The sequence below is a fragment of the Python bivittatus genome, unplaced genomic scaffold, assembly GCF_059951505.1.
Source record: "Python bivittatus isolate LINGU-HERP-01145 unplaced genomic scaffold, Pbiv_v1 ctg000840_np1212, whole genome shotgun sequence".
NCBI classification, from domain to species: Eukaryota; Metazoa; Chordata; class Lepidosauria; order Squamata; family Pythonidae; genus Python; species Python bivittatus.
Genome location: NW_028277113.1, coordinates 12,415,353 through 12,431,149, shown reverse-complemented (window position 1 = coordinate 12,431,149; position 15,797 = coordinate 12,415,353). Strand labels below are relative to the sequence as shown.

The window sequence follows — 15,797 nt, the reverse complement described above, 5'->3', positions numbered from 1 at the left end:
TTTTCATAGTTAATATGTAAATGTTCAGTCACACTATTAAGTCTCTTCAGTACCAATCCAGTTCTGGAGATTTAAATCAACTGAAAAAATTAGGTTTTCCCTGACCATGTTTCTACCCCATCTTAATGAAGAGCATAATGATTAATGGAAGAGCATAATGATTAATGCAACAACAAATGTAAGCCCATTAAAACCTGATACTTTATTTATTAGTGTAAAATCACAACTAAAGGGTTCTTACCATTCCAGGGCATCACACTATATAAGAGATTGAAATACAATGCTTACTTTTCATCAGATGAGGATTCTTGCTCAATCTTCATCCCTTCTGAAAGACTTCCTTTAAATTTATCTTCTATTTTGCTCCTGCTCCGCCGTCTACGGCCACCTCGTGATCTGGATCGTCTTCTCAAACGAGATCTACTGCGTCTACCCCTATCTCTGAAAATGGATTTTTAAAAATGAAAAATGTACTTTTATAACAACTACCATATTTAGTTTTGTTTGAAATTATTATTTTACAATTCAAAGAGCAAAATTGCTTGAAAGAGGGCACTATATCACTGATAAGATAGCATAATAAAGTTTTTCTGACATAGCAGTAACGCCAGGGTATCATGATGCCTTCCAGAAGTTTTGCACTAACTGTATGGCAGACAATCAGAAACTACAGAATCTGTAGTTTAAAACATCTAGATGAACAACCTTACCTATTTTGCCTACCCTGATATCAGGATGATATTGTACTTTTATTCAAAAATTTATTGACAAAAAGGAATACAGTATAATCTGAAATGAGGGATACCTTAGGTATGAATTCAGAAAAAGTAAAATCAACTAGAAAAGAACTATTATTTAACATACATGATAGAATTATACTGCATCATGTAACAGGACTTTCTCCTCCCCACTGCAGTGCATTACACATTCTCACAACCTGCTTCAGATGGCTAGGAGAGCATATTTCAGGATAGGAGTTTATTTTGATGACAGGTGGAAGCTTGGTGGGGAAAATCAATCACATCATGCTGATGGAAAATACCACTTGTATGGTGCTTATTTCTGCTTTCAAACTAAACCGCTTACATACCTCCTCCGGGGAGATCTACTTCTCCTTCTTGGAGACCTGCTACGTCGAAGGGGAGAGCGGGATCTTCGTCGAAGGGGAGACCTGGATCTTCTTCTTGAAGGAGACCATCTAGGTGGACTGGCATCTTTTGATCGCTCCCGTCTAGAGAGGATATCATCTCTAGTTCGCGTTCTTGAAGTGGGCAAAAGAAATAAAAAAGAACTATAATCTTACATATAAGTCACTTTAAAAGTTTAATCTGAAACTAAACTATAAAGGAATATATAACAAATTTAAACAGAAGAAAAATGTTAAAGAACTGGAAGATTTTGCTTCCTAACTCAGGTTTAACTCAGCTCATGTTCTCCAAATGTTTTGAATACAAATCTCATATTCTCTAATGATTAGCCACCTAACTGAGCTTTGATAGAAACTGTAGTTCAAAAGTGTAGAGGATATCAGGTTGGAAAGTTTTTCACAAGTTTTGGAGTATATACAGGGTTTATTTATATCTGACAAAGAATTACATATAACTCAGGACTTATTTCCTATTTTACATGTTAAAATAGAGAATCTAGAAAGTGGAAGCATTTTAAAGATAGTGTTGTTTCTAAAGAATGGAACAACATGATTTATCAGCACCTAAATTTGCATGAAATGTTTAAACTGCCTCTTCATATGCATTAGTTTGAATCTTCCACACTTGTGCTTATGTAGGTATATCTCCTCCCTCCCATATAAACACAAGAGAGAGACACACACAGAAAGGAAGAGCAACAGACTCAGCGGACTCCCAAACTTTGCAGAGTATAAAGAAGGGGGAGGGGAGATATTTTAAAAACATACAATAAAGCAGAGTTATCACTACTGTACAGATTCTTTCTCTGAAGTTTGCAGTAATGTCAAAAATGCTAAAATCATTAATGCACATGACAGGCTACAGGAGGCATGTCTCTCTGTAAATCTGTCATGAAGAGCCCAAACACCCAAACAATCACTTTGTTCTACTGAGCCGATAAGCAGAACCTGAGAATAGGAGTTAGTTTAGTTTCCCATACAGTATAAAGATTTTCCCATAGGAGAAAGAAATGGGGGGCTGCTGAACAGATAAAGGAAGGTGTAGTCTTGAAAAACAGAACTCCATGAACAGGAACAGGAAGATACTAATAAAGGACAGCTGTTGCTAGCAATCTAAGGTGAATCTAGATAGCGTTGGCAATGTTGGCTGATCCCAAGATGGACTAGGGAGGGTGGATCTAAGTCAGGAGTTTTACTCTGAGAGGAACTCAAAGACTCCTGAAGTGGAGCATGGTACAATTCAGAGAAGTGAGCTGAAGATTGGAGACCAATCTACCCGCACAGAAGGCTCGGGGGAAGAATCCAGAAGAGAAAGACCAAGTTCTACCAGCCAGAGATTGAGCAAAAATGTAATTACTGAGTACATACATAAGCATTTAAGCTGCATAACATTCACTAGAGAGTTCCCTTTAACATGTATTTTAAATCTCAAGCTGTGGCTTTATTCCTTCTCTGTTCACAGTATATTCTAAACCTCAAATTGTGGTTTCATTCCTACCCTGCTGACTGTTAGTAAAAAGGAGCAACAAAAATGAGAGAGCCCCTGCTTAGCTTACCTAATTGTACAATATTGTTGCAAAACTAATCTGGGAACAATAAAGTGAAAATGTATAACAGGCTCTACTGTTTTCCCAATTCTTGTAGAAAAATATTTTTAAAAGTTAAGAATAAGTTAAGTTTTTTAAAGCTATGAAAGTAAAGCCAGAATCTGTTATGATGGCTTCACAATTATTACAATAATTTGGTTTGTGAGCAGATAAAAACTGAATTGCTTGCCCTAGCAAAATGCTTCAAGAAAGAAGCTGTTGAGGATAAACCATGATGTATGATTTAAGGGGGGGGGAGGGAGAAAGTAAAATTCATTAGCCATCACATTTTTTTGCCTTCCTGAGCATAGAAACCTGTGTTTCTCTTCAATATACTGCCTTGTATCTGAGCAATATACATCATTGTGGACTACAGAAATGAAGATATGAATTAAAGTGATATGCATACCAATACCAACAAAAAAAGTGTGAACTTTATCCACTACCTTCCAAGACATAAATGGGACTAAAATAGTACATATAGGGTTTGAAGTATAGCACACTAGACAATGTACAAATAGTGTAATTTTACTTACACAAGAATTAGGAAAAGGATTCTTGCAATAACCAAAGCATATCACGAACAAATTTAATCTCCTAATCAGATACAATATTCCTTCATATTATACACCATATTACAATGGCTTTCGGTGTTAGCAAAGTATTAGCTGCTGCCTACGCTTAATCCTCACCTTTAGTCTATAGCAATACTGCAAATAATTCAACAGACATTAGCTTGCTTTCTCACATTCAGTATACTTAAGCTTAACCACACTGCATAAAGTATGGCATAAGGAAAACCTGAAAAATTCGCTTCCCTCCCCCCCAGGTTTCAAAAGCTTGTCATCCCTGAAAAGTTTTCACTTCTATTGGAACCCTTGAAGTTATTTACAACCCTGGTCAATAGAGTACTTCAAGCATTTGATTACTAAATGTCTATCTATGGCTACTTTGTACTTAACCATTATTGTATCTTAGATCTAAGTTAAACTTAATGGATCAGATCCAGAGAGTTCTTCTACTTGTGAAATGAACTTCAGCATAACAGCAGAAGTGCCCTGCTGGATCAGACCCCTGACCCACCTAGCCCAGCAGTCTGTTCTCACGGCAGCCAACCAACTGCACAAGGAAGCCTACTAGTCTCCCAGCATATGGCCTTCAGAGGCAGTCACACAGCCATCATGGCTAATAGCCATCGTTGTCTATGACTTCCATGAATTGGTCCAACTCATTTTTGAAGCCAGCCAAGCTGATAGCCAGTACTACCTCTCATGTTAGTGAATTCCAAAGTTTAATTACACATCGGGTAAAAAAAAAAAAAATCCTTTCTTCTGTCCTGATTCTTCCAGTATTCAATTTCATAGATTTCTTCCAGTATTCATTCCTTGTCTATTTTATCCACACTATCTATAATTTTGTATGCCTCAATCTTATCCCTTCTTGTTCACCTTCATTCTGAAAAGCCCTAAGTGTCACAACCATTCCTCACAGGGAAGCTGCTCTAGCTCCATGATCACCTTAGTTGCCCTCCTCTGAACCTTCTCTAGCTCAACTTTTTGAGGTGCAGAGATCAATACAGTACACAGCATTCCTGATGCAGTTGGACCACTGACATCTCTAGTTTCCATACTGTTTATTATTATCCCTAACATGCTGTTGGCCTTTTTTTTTTTAAACAGAAGATACATGCTGTGTTGACACCTTCACTGAATGGTTTATCATTTACTCCAAGATTTCTTTCCTCATCAAGTCACTGCTACCTTTGATCCCATTAGTTTGTATGGGAAGTTAGGATTTTTGGCATCAATGTGCATCACTTTACACTTGCTCAACCTAAAAAGATACTCCTATTGGAGTTGCTCTTTCCTCACTGCATTTTTTTCCTCGCACTGTTTGCGAGTCTTGCAGGGCTCAGGTCTTCAGGACTAAAGGGAGGGGGGATGTTCCAAAGGGAAGGTGAAATTGAATAAAATCATCTCCACAGAGGAACACTGTAAACCCAATGATTTTTCAAGACTAAACACTACTGATTTAACATTACTATGTATGTGAATAACTTTCAATTATATAGTAGCTTTCTTAAGCCCTACAAGATCTTTGTGTATGTTACACAATTCAAACCTATTCTATTTCTAGACTTTTCAATTGTCTTATTCCAAATCAAGTAAGGCAAGCTAAAACAATATAACTGCTGAGGACATAATTTTCTCTTCTCCTTTTTAAATTAGATAATATATCCTCATATTAGTCACTAGACCATTATTCTCCTTTCTCTGAATTTAAAGAGGAAATCAATCTTATCTCATTTAGGACAACTATGAAAGTATTGGCTCATCTGACTGATAAACACTGTATCCAAAGAAAATAAATTACTCTTATGTCCCAATTCTCATTTAAGTATTTGAGCTTTAGATGACCACCACACACATACAAGTTAAACAATTTGAAAATGAAAGTGGCCAAAAGAAAGAATGGTATGAAGAACCCACTCCCAGAATATCAAATTAATAAAAACTGATATTTAAATACTATCAGATAAAGTATACAAACAGTATGTTGATAAAAAGTGTATTTATAATGGTTACTTATAATCCATGCAAACTCATGAAAATCTTAAATTAAATCATAATTAAAAGACTATACTGATGTTACTGCTTCTATGTTAAATATGAAAAGTGTCAGCTCTGTATTTTAGATTTGATTTTGTGTCTATGCCTGTCACACAAAATGAAAACATAATCACCAATAATTCATTGTCAAGTTCAAAATGTACTTAATCTGTTGCTTCAATTGATGTTCACAATATACTTTCGTGAATCACATCTCACAATGACAATTAAAGATACTTTACACAGAAATAAATTCCACTGAAATTGAAATTCATTTAAAATATGCTGTATTTTAAAATGCAGAAGGCATATTAATATTCAGTGACTGCACACTAATGTAATCATATTGACACATCACTGAACTGATCCTGAAAATAAAATTCTACCAATGAAGACACTAATTAAATTCCAATCTACTTAAGCAGCCTGAGGATTGTTTACTGAAAATATTTTAATTTACATTGTAGCCATCTAGTCCCTGTTTACAGTTTTGCTTATGAACTACAAGAACAGAGAAAAAAATAGAACACAAGCCTAATATCTGCCATAAGAAAATGGTACAATGTTAAGTTAAATTAGAATTCTCAAAATGCAAATATATTTATTACTATATTTAATGTGTTTTTCCACTCCCAACCATATAACCACACCTCAGATTGTCACGTAACCCAGCAATTTATCTGACAATTAGGACCAGATTTAGATGAGGACTTCAGAAGCTCATCAAACTGCTGCTATCTGCCTCCACCTGATACGTCTCTTGTTAATCTCTTGATTTTGCTGCCTTTGCATACAGTAAAAAATTTGTCCTTTTTATTATCAAAATGAGCAGCTCTTATTAGATTTATCCATTTGAATTCACCAAACCTAGAAATATGAAACCTAGCACATTCCAGACATTATAGCCTACCGCTTCTAAGATCTCTTGCTACTAGCCCTGTTGCCTGGGGGCATAGGGGAAGGCACCAGGCTTTCTATCCTGATTCCTTAGAAAAAGATTCCTTCCCATCCAAATGCATATACATGTTACTTTAGACACAGATATCATTTTAAATATAAACCAAAAACATGACTAGACTTGATGATAGTTCCATGACACATACATTGCTCTTAATCCCTTCAATGTAAACTGACTCTTGCCATAGACATGCAGCTCCTTGTGTTTGTTTAACAGAACATATTCTTACACAGAACTGTCTTTAATCTGGGGATTTTCTGTATTGTAGCCATTAGGCAGGTAGTTTCTGTTGAAAATGACAGAATAGCACTGTAGTGGAAACCAATGAAAATGAGTCAATTCATAGTAATACAAGTCACAGACAAAATAAATAAAGCATATGCTTGCAAATTCTAGGGTTCATATTCTCTGCCAACTGACCCGTTCTATTGTATCCTATAAACAAATATAATTGCTAAACTAAAACACAGAAATAATGAATTAGTGTTCTTACAACTATTTTCCATCTTGATATATACCAGAATCACATATATGTAAACTTTTTTTTTATTGCACATTATTTGGGTCCATCCAGATTTCATCTCCTACAAATAGGACTCCTTATTAATGGACAGCTTGAAATACAACAAACAGCCAGAAAGTGACATGACTTTTGATTTCTTATGTCTCCAATACCATGATACATACTATCTTGAAGCAGATTTTTGGAGCATGCAAGGAGAAATATTAGCAAAAGTTATCCTCCACCCCTCTCACTTTCACAATTGTGAGTAAAACCTAAATCAAATTCATTTTTCCCCATTAGCATTACCTGGGAGAAGAAAAACGTCTCCTTTCCGATTCTCTTCTTTTTCTCTCTGCTGATCTGCTCTTTGCTCTCCTACCAGGAGACCGATTTCGAGATGGTGATTTACTCTGCTTAGACCTGCGATCATTAAGGAGGGGTGATCTGCTGCGTCTTAGCTTATCTCGTAGTTTTGGAGATAAACTTCGTCCTTTAGGGCTACGACCAGGTCTTTTACTAGGAGACCTGTTTTCTTTACCTGACGACACATCTTTTGAAGGAGATTTGGTGAGCTTCTTTTCTTTTTCAGTCTCCGATCTCCTGGATTTTCGATCTTTCGATCTTGATTGTCTATCTTTGGATTTGCTTCTTCGTTCTACTGGAGATCTGGATTTTTTGCTACGATCTCTAATTTTATTTTCATTAATAACTGGAGATTTCTTACGATCTCTTGATTTGATTTTATCTTCTGCTTTAGTTTTATCTTCAGGAGGAGACCTAGATTTCCTATTTTTTTCTTGAGAGCGCCTTTTAAGGGTTGGAGATTTTGACTTTCCTATTTGGTCTTGAGACTTTGTTCTTTTAGATGGGCTTTTCGATTTTTTTCTTTCTTTAGATTTACTTCTAGTAGCTTTCTCTTTTATTCCATCAACTCCTGACTTGCTTTTCTTTTTATCAGACCTGTGTCGAGTCCGTTCTTTTGATCTGCTCTTACTGCGTTTCTTTGAACTAGTTTTATTGTCTACAATCTCAAGCTTTCCCTTAACATTTGATGATTTAGTTGCAGATCTAGTTCCATTTCTCACCTTATCATTGATTTCTCCCTCTTCTTCTGAACCTGACTCATATCCTTGCAATATTAATCCCATCCCAGATTGAACCTTTCCTTCCATTAGCTCATTTTCAAGCTCAGCTTTTAATAATGCTCTTTGTTTCTCTAAATCTTCTAGAGGAGCTAAGAAGTCAATTTTAGTTCTTTTTGCTGGCCCATCTTCTTTATCAGAGACATCAGCAACCTCCTTTCGTTTATGTTTCTTATGTTTGTGCCTATGTTTATGCTTTTTGTCCTTATCTTCTTCTGAAGAATGTTTATGTTTCTTATGTTTGCCTCGATGTTTGTGTTTCTTTTTTTTATGTCGGCTGTGTTTAATTTGTGGTTGGTCTCCTTCTGAAATATCCCCATTTTCTTCATTTGCACTTCGCTCAGAAATATCAGCTTCTTCAATTCTGTAAATATATTTCAAAAATCAGAATCTAAATAACTTTAAGTCAACAAAATATTCTTTATGCTATACTTTCCAATCAGACAATTTTTAAGAAGTTTAAACAATTTGAAACATTTTTAGGGTAGAGAGACAACAAAATCATCTGCTGGGCATGCATATGTTTACTTCTACTGCTTAGATCAAATAGATGTCATATTATATAATTCAAATAGCAAAATATGCAGAAAATGGGTGAGAAATTATTTCCAGCTGAAAGCTATATAGATGGAATATTTAGAACTTCACACAAAAAGTAGAAGTGGCAAAGAAAATAGTGAGATGTCAGGGAACCAGGTTTGACACCTGGTGACAAAATGGATAAACATTCTCCCTTCTAAACCTGTTTTTAACAGAAGTGGACAGAAAATTTTCTGGGATTAAAATGTTCCATTTCAGAAAAGTCTGGCACTTTTTAAGATGTATGATGCTTGTTTTACAGGTGATTGTTCTAAAACACTGACAAACTTAAAATACATTGCAACTGCATATTATTTAACTGCTTATTAATCAGTTGTTTCCAACACTGAAACATGGTTTCTTACAACATATTTTTCTCCACTTATCAGAGTTCTTAGTTTCTTTAAATATAATGTCCAAATCTCAGAAAATATGCTAGATTCAATTTTTTTTTTTACCACAAATAATGTAGCCTAATACTAGTGAAGAGTAGGGATATTAAGAAAAATATATAATCATTCTTATTTACATAGTGCTTATTTATACAAATAGATTGCCCTTTTATATCAGAAATCTCACCTTATCAATATCCTTACTGCTTGAGAAAACAAAGAAGGAAATGAATAGGCAAGCTCCCCAAATGTTATATTTATGCCAACCTATCCTCAAATAAGTTTTGTCTGACCACATGATGGGCATGAGTTGTTATGAAAACAATAGCAGTGAGAATCCAGCTTTGAATGAGAAAGTAGCAGTTAATTTAATAAATGAAAGCATATCTAATTCAGCTTGCACTATCCAAACATAAATTACTTCTAATGTCTAATAAACAAATCAGTCTAGTTCAATTTTTTAAAAATTTCCACAAATATCAAGCACATATTATTTACAGTAAAATCTTGATTAAATGGACCTTTCAGAAGGAAGGGGTGGCCTTTAAGTCAAAGATCTATTAAATCCAAAGTAGAAAAAGAGAGAAAATATGGGGCGTGGAATAAAATGAAGAGATAATACAGTTAACCTTGTCTTTCTGCTGCTGTTAATAGTATGGAGAGAAAATGGCTCTGCATGCACACTGGTCAAGGAACAAAAAGGTTCCCCAAATGATCTGTGCCATAAGTGAGAAATGGGGAGCTGCAGAATGGGCTGGAAAGGAATACAGAGGGCAGCAGACAAAGGAATGGAAAATAGCACCTGAGGGCTGAAGTGGTAAGTGGTGAGGAGTGAGGGATAGCCTTTGCAAAGTATCACAGAGGAGGTGGAGAATAAGCACTAAAGAGACATGAAGCACTAAAGAAACATCTATCCCTCCTTCTTGTTGAAATAGAAGATGGGGGGTGATTCAAGGACAGTGAGCAAGAATGCCAGTAGATGCACAGAAGGAAAAACACCAAGGCATGTGCACAACGATAACTATACAGACAGATCAGAACCAACTAATTTGTCCAATATTTTGGGGGTGTAGTCTAATGCAAATTTGGTCCATTGTATTTGAAGTTGTGGTTTCACTGTACTTAGCAATTGTCTAATCAAAAGGTATAGTACTTTAAAGAAGCTGAAACTTAATATTTAGATACCAGACTTTAATGTATGGTTATTAAAAAGGTTATTTAAGACTGGTATGTCATCTTCTCTTTTCATTTTTATATATCTAAGTTATTGTTATAGCTATTTTACCACCCAGTCAATTTCAGGCAAATTTTCTTCCATAAAAATGTGTACACAACAACTTAGAATCTAATGCTAGCCAAACTCATTATGTTGTTGGAGCCCAACTCTCATTAGCCTTCAACACTATATCCAATGGTCAGGGATGATGCAGACTGATCTCTAACGTCCTAGTTATATTTTAGTGTAACTTGTGAAATCAGTCACAGAGAAGGATCAAATTCTTCTAACACTACAGAACACTACTGTAGTCCACTACAGTTTATGGGGAATTTGTGTCAAACCTACATAAAGAGTAATATCTCTCACTTTACAAGTACTCAAAAAGACAGACTGTTACCTGAAGTACATTAGAATAAACAGTGAAATATCAACCATATAGTAGATACACAAAAAAATATCTTTAAGTATATGAAGGCTCACATTCCCAGTTGTATCCAAGTTCCACTTTCCTCAAAAAAACCTATTTTAATTTATTTTCAAATAAGAGTGCATATGAACACTTACTTGTCCTTGATTTTTTTGTTACATACTTCCTCTATGAAAAAATGCCTATCTACTAGTAAGATTATTCCTACTGTGCATGTGTACCTACACATTTGGGAATGTGATATTTACACAGGGACCTACACGTGCATCATCTTTCTACATGATTTAAAGCAGACAAAGAAGGCTTTCTTTTCAAAGGCTCATGTTTTTTTTTTTCTTTTTCCGGCACTCTAACCAAAGGATTGTGGCGAGGGCCTTGGAAGTCAGCAGCCTGTGCAGCCGAAAGCAAGGACTCGGACGAGCCTCGAAGTATATTGTAAGGCCTTCATCTCTCGACTGAGCAGGGAAGCAACGGTAAGGTCAGGACTGCACAACTAAGTGTGACGGATCGAGCAAGGGAGGCCGGCCTCCATACTTAAGAAGAAGCAGATTCCGAGAACTCCAGCGTCAGGCCCAATAAAGGCCGCCTCGCGACCGTTATAACAGCCCGGCAATGGCGCGTTCTCGGCCCTCCGCTCGTTTTTTCCTCTGCTTCCTCGCATTTCCTCGTATGTGAAGCGTGGCTAACAAGGACAGAGAGAGTCTTTATCTTAAAAAAGTAGACTTACCCGCGTCCCCGCATCCCCAACTCCACCACCGTCGCCGCAGCCATTTTGAACTCCCAAACTCCTTCTTCGCCGCCACCACGGAGGACTAGTGAGGAGGTTGGTGAGTGGCGCATGCGCACTACGAACACAAAAACGAGGCGGCAGAAGGTGAAGGCCAAAAAACTTGCTGGTCGTTTTAGAAACCGGAAATGAGGTAAACATCGCGAGCCTGGAAAAGGGGAATAATTTCCGTCGACTGGGAGATCGAACGAATAAGGGTTTATCGGTGATTCTACTTCCGGCTCTTTGTTGAGCCGAGCTATCTGCCAAGCGTTGGTTGCAAAAAAATTAGCCCGGGACGCCATTGAGAAGAAAGCAGAGCCTTTCTCTGTTCCACATATAATTACGAATATTTTTGCCCCGGGTATGGCAGTGATCCTACGAAAACAGAAAGCAAGGGAATATGTCTCTTAGATCTCCTCAGACAATAATGGGACATTCTGTTTTAGGGAGCCTCTGTAAAGGACACGCTCCAGCAACGGGCATAGGAGGTTATGTGCAAAACAAAGTGCAACAGCGGTACAGTTAAAATGAAATTAATCCCCAACTCAACGCCGTAGTAACAAAGGTTTCTGGTGCTGATCATCACCTCAAGGGACTGATCAGTTTTTACTTGGTCCAGGAATGATTGAACTCATTGTATTTTGATTAAGCGCCATCAAGTCGTTTTCGACTCCCAGCGACTACATAGATAGATTTTCTCCATGAATGATTAATAATGAGTACGGTATTAGATGACCGTATAATTGCAAAGGTCCTTGGACTAGCGCAGCATAAAAGAACTTAGTCTTTTTTAGTAACTGAGTCTAAAATATGCATTTGCTATTTTGGCTTATATATTGTTCTTTGAAGGTACAGTAAATTTATTTTGTGAAGATGGCACAAGTAATATTTATAATCCAGCAATGGGATTTTAAGTCCTATTTATTAAAGTCATGGATGCAAATTTCTCCATCAACAAATATGTTCGTTAGTATTCAGATCGTAAACTCTGTTCTTTAAAAAAACATGAATTTTAAGGAATCTAGCTTTCAGCTCCCAAGAACATTGCAAAATGTGACTCTCCCAGAAGGATTCTCAGAGGGTACCAATTCATGGCATCCCACAGTAGAAGTAGCAGTGTCAGTGAGCCTATCTTGGCCAGCGGCACATAAGAACACCACTTTGTATTTTGAATGCAACTGACTGCGAAGTTGTACTTTGCTGCTATCTCTGTAAGCTTTTATGAATATTGTTCTGCACATGAACTACATTGCTGATAAATATACAAAACTATGTTTAATGCAATTATAATTTACTTTTTCCTGTTCCTATTAGAAGCTAATCATTTGGCTCCTTCCCCACCATCTAATCATTTGGTTACTTCCCCACCCAGCAACACAAGCAGTTTGTTAACCAAAGGCTCAAGATTGGGTAAATGTAGTATTGACTCATTTTATTGATATTAGACATGCCTGAAGTCCTTTAAGTCATATTGCAATGAGTCTTCTCTTATTTTGATGTGTGGCTTTGAATAGCTGTTTTTGTATCTTCAGATGCAAGTTTGGTATCCTCATCATTGGCTCTGTGGCACAATTGCATGGCCCTTCCTTCTGAAGAATGTTTGACCAGTGTCCATAAGCAGCAGAGGAAAACGAAAAATGACTTGGTCACGGAATTATCATGAATAGCAGACAAAAGGATTCAGACAGTAACCGACAGAATCCTGTCATCTCTGAACTGGTATGCCACAGCAGAGCTGCAAGACCGTAAGAGGGATTGTGCCAACACTGTACAAATCCTGGCAAGCATGCAGCGTCAAATTGAATTGTTGGTGTAGATACAATCTGCTGAACAGATTCTAATCTCTACAGCCCCTTCACAGCCACATTCTGCAATCTCTTCTCTCTCTTGCTCAGGGGCCCCCAGGTGGGCACTGATGCCCAGGATCAACCTCAGGAGAAAGCACAGAAGTACAGCCCTTAATCATCCTATTCAATGTGGTTTCTGATAATCCTTTTTTTTTTTTATGGCGGATGTTTTTACCTCTCTGTTCTTTCCCGTCTTCTATCATATTTCTGAAAATAATATATAAGCTTTACACTCTCAGTCCCCTAGCCCTATTACCTTATATTTGCAGCTTCATGTTCAACTTATGCCTGGGTAGATGCAATAGTTAGAATGAGTTGCAAATCAAAAGTCTGTGTCTTTCATTTGATGCTTTGCCCTCTTTAATAGGATAGCAGTAGATAACCATCTCTGTGCTTGACAATTGGGCATATTAAATGGCACAAGAGGCAATAACTTTATTATATTTTAGTTTCTTTTGTAATGGCAAAGTTCTGGGTTTCCGCTTGCTTGTATTACATTCAGGTTTTCAAACAATATTTATCTCCCTCTTTTTCTGTGTATGTACAAGATTCTCAGCAATAATACATTCATTCTTGCCTGTCATAAATAACACAAGTAGGTTGATATTCCAGACTGTCTTGGAAACTAGATGAAAAGTGATCTAAGTAGAAAAGAATAGTCAAGAAGCACAAATCTGGCCCGGATACAACCTGAAATACAATGAAGGGAGGAAGAAAAATGTCCAGATGAGAATTGTCTGGAGGTTGAGTCATGGCAACTGGACTTCTTTTCTTTTTGGTTAGAAACGTTTCGCTACCTCTCCAAGCAGCTTCTTCAGTCTAAAAAAGTTGGTTAGGGGGACCCCATAAAAGTCTTCCAGGGTGTCTGTGTTTCTTACTAGCATGATAGGCTCGTTGAAGGGACATTTGGAGATGTGATTAGTAGAGTCTTTGAGATGTAGATGTCTTATTCCTAGTCCCTCACTCATCCCCAAGGGGATGTTAAGTGTTGGCTTCCTGGTGAACCTTTGAACTTAATCTTCCTGGGGCTGTGGAAAGGGCAGCCTGGAAAATAGAAGACAAGTTGTGTCTGATGCCTCCACCTCTATTGAGGGAAGGATTTTCCACTTTGGCATAAATGGATTCCTTCACTCCTCTTTCAAAGCAGCTATCTTCTCTGTCCAAAATGTGAACATTACACCCTAAAGATCGAATACCAAGACCTAAGAAGAACAATGTAGTATATGCAATCCAGTGCAGTGAGGAATGCTCAGAGCTCTACATTGGGGAAACCAAGCAGCCTTTACACAAGAGGATGGCCCAGCACAGGAGGAGCAACAACACAGGACCAGAATCAGCAGTTTACCTTCATCTAAAGGAAAAAGGACACTCATTTGTTGACAATAATGTTTTTTAGACTGAAGAAGCTGCTTGGACAAGTAGCGAAACGTCTCTAACCAAAAGAAAAGAAGTCCAGTTGCCATGACTCAACTTTCAGACAATTCTACCTGGATGACTGAGAATCTTCATAAACATCCAGATGAGAAGATCTTGACCAAGGCAGTTCATTAAGGATAGGAGTAAACAAATTCCTGAAGATCAAAGCTGCAAGTTGGTCTCCCATCTTGCTAGAATGCCACAGGAGGCCACCTGGTAATGTCACCAGAAGGTACAGGATTGAATTTTTCGCTGTGTGGGGAACCAAAGCTCTTTCCTTTCCACCTAAACACCACCCTGCCAACTCCTAAAATATGAGCTGGAATGATAGTGTAGCAAAATGGCTGAATGTTTGTGTCAATATTACAGTCTATTATTTCAGAGGTTTAAGGGTAGATTGGGAGTAGGAGCAGGTAACTTTCCAGAGACCTCTTGCTCCCTCTCCCCACTCCCCCTGTTATCTGGTAGGGGAGGAGAGCAAATTGCATATCAAAATTCAGCCACTTTGTAACCAAATTTAGTCAATGGGGTGCTAGGAGTTTTACATGTCCTGAGGGGCCACATGCCTACTCCTGACTTACACAGACAGTGTACCTGACTTGTAAGCTCTCATTTTTGCCCCATTTTGCACTCAAGGACTGAAAACATCTGGAGAGCACTAGGTCCCTTATGTGTATATTATCCCATGCCTTAGTCTAGTTTAGAGGGAATTTTGGATGTTTAGAACTGCAGGTTGATGGCAGATTAGAGCATGTTTTCAACTCTACAGTAAGGAAGAAGAAAAATCACAGTCAAAAGAGGATTGGGATGCTGAGTCCACAATTTCCTTGATAAAAGTAAGAGTTGCCTTTCAAAAGTTGATATTATGGAGCACATGGGGAGGCTTTAGCTCCCATCAATCCTGGTCTTTTCATGCTTGCTGTGGGTTAGAGGTTTTGTGTCTAAGGCATCCTAAAAGAATGAGTTTGTCTGCCACTTAACTTCTCAGGAAAGAGTGCTGGGTGGCCCTTCCCCTCCTTTCCTTATCTAACATATTATTGAAGGCTCGTCACCTTCACTGTATGTTTCATTTACCAATGCTTTCAAAAGTAAGTGGTTCTTAGAAAAACATTTCTGCAGTTTCTGTAGGTGAAATGGCAGGTTGGACATAAATTGCCTTGTGCAATAGAGACGAGATGTAACTGATATTAGTAATAATTTT

General features: G+C 37.4%; 1 protein-coding gene and 1 pseudogene across 8 annotated transcripts in view; one reads left to right on the top strand and one right to left on the bottom strand.

The window, feature by feature from the left end:
- PRP4K (pre-mRNA processing factor kinase PRP4K) overlaps positions 1 to 11,447 on the bottom strand; it is a 30,565-nt gene extending 19,118 nt beyond the window's left edge. For all 8 annotated transcript variants that reach the window (XR_015793922.1, XR_015793923.1, XR_015793924.1 and 5 more), the window contains exons 1-4: positions 11,292 to 11,447; positions 7,112 to 8,311; positions 1,091 to 1,261; positions 289 to 441 (exon numbers count right to left, since the gene is read on the bottom strand). Coding sequence is in view for 3 of the 8 variants with exons in the window: in XM_007430676.4 (XP_007430738.1) it covers positions 289 to 441; positions 1,091 to 1,261; positions 7,112 to 8,311; positions 11,292 to 11,404 (1,637 nt within the window). In the remaining 5 variants the exon portion in view is untranslated. The remainder of the gene's footprint in view (positions 1 to 288; positions 442 to 1,090; positions 1,262 to 7,111; positions 8,312 to 11,291) is intronic.
- Positions 11,448 to 11,479: 32 nt separating this feature from the next.
- Positions 11,480 to 13,295, top strand: LOC148213702 (uncharacterized; annotated as a pseudogene).
- The last annotated feature ends 2,502 nt before the right edge of the window (positions 13,296 to 15,797 follow it).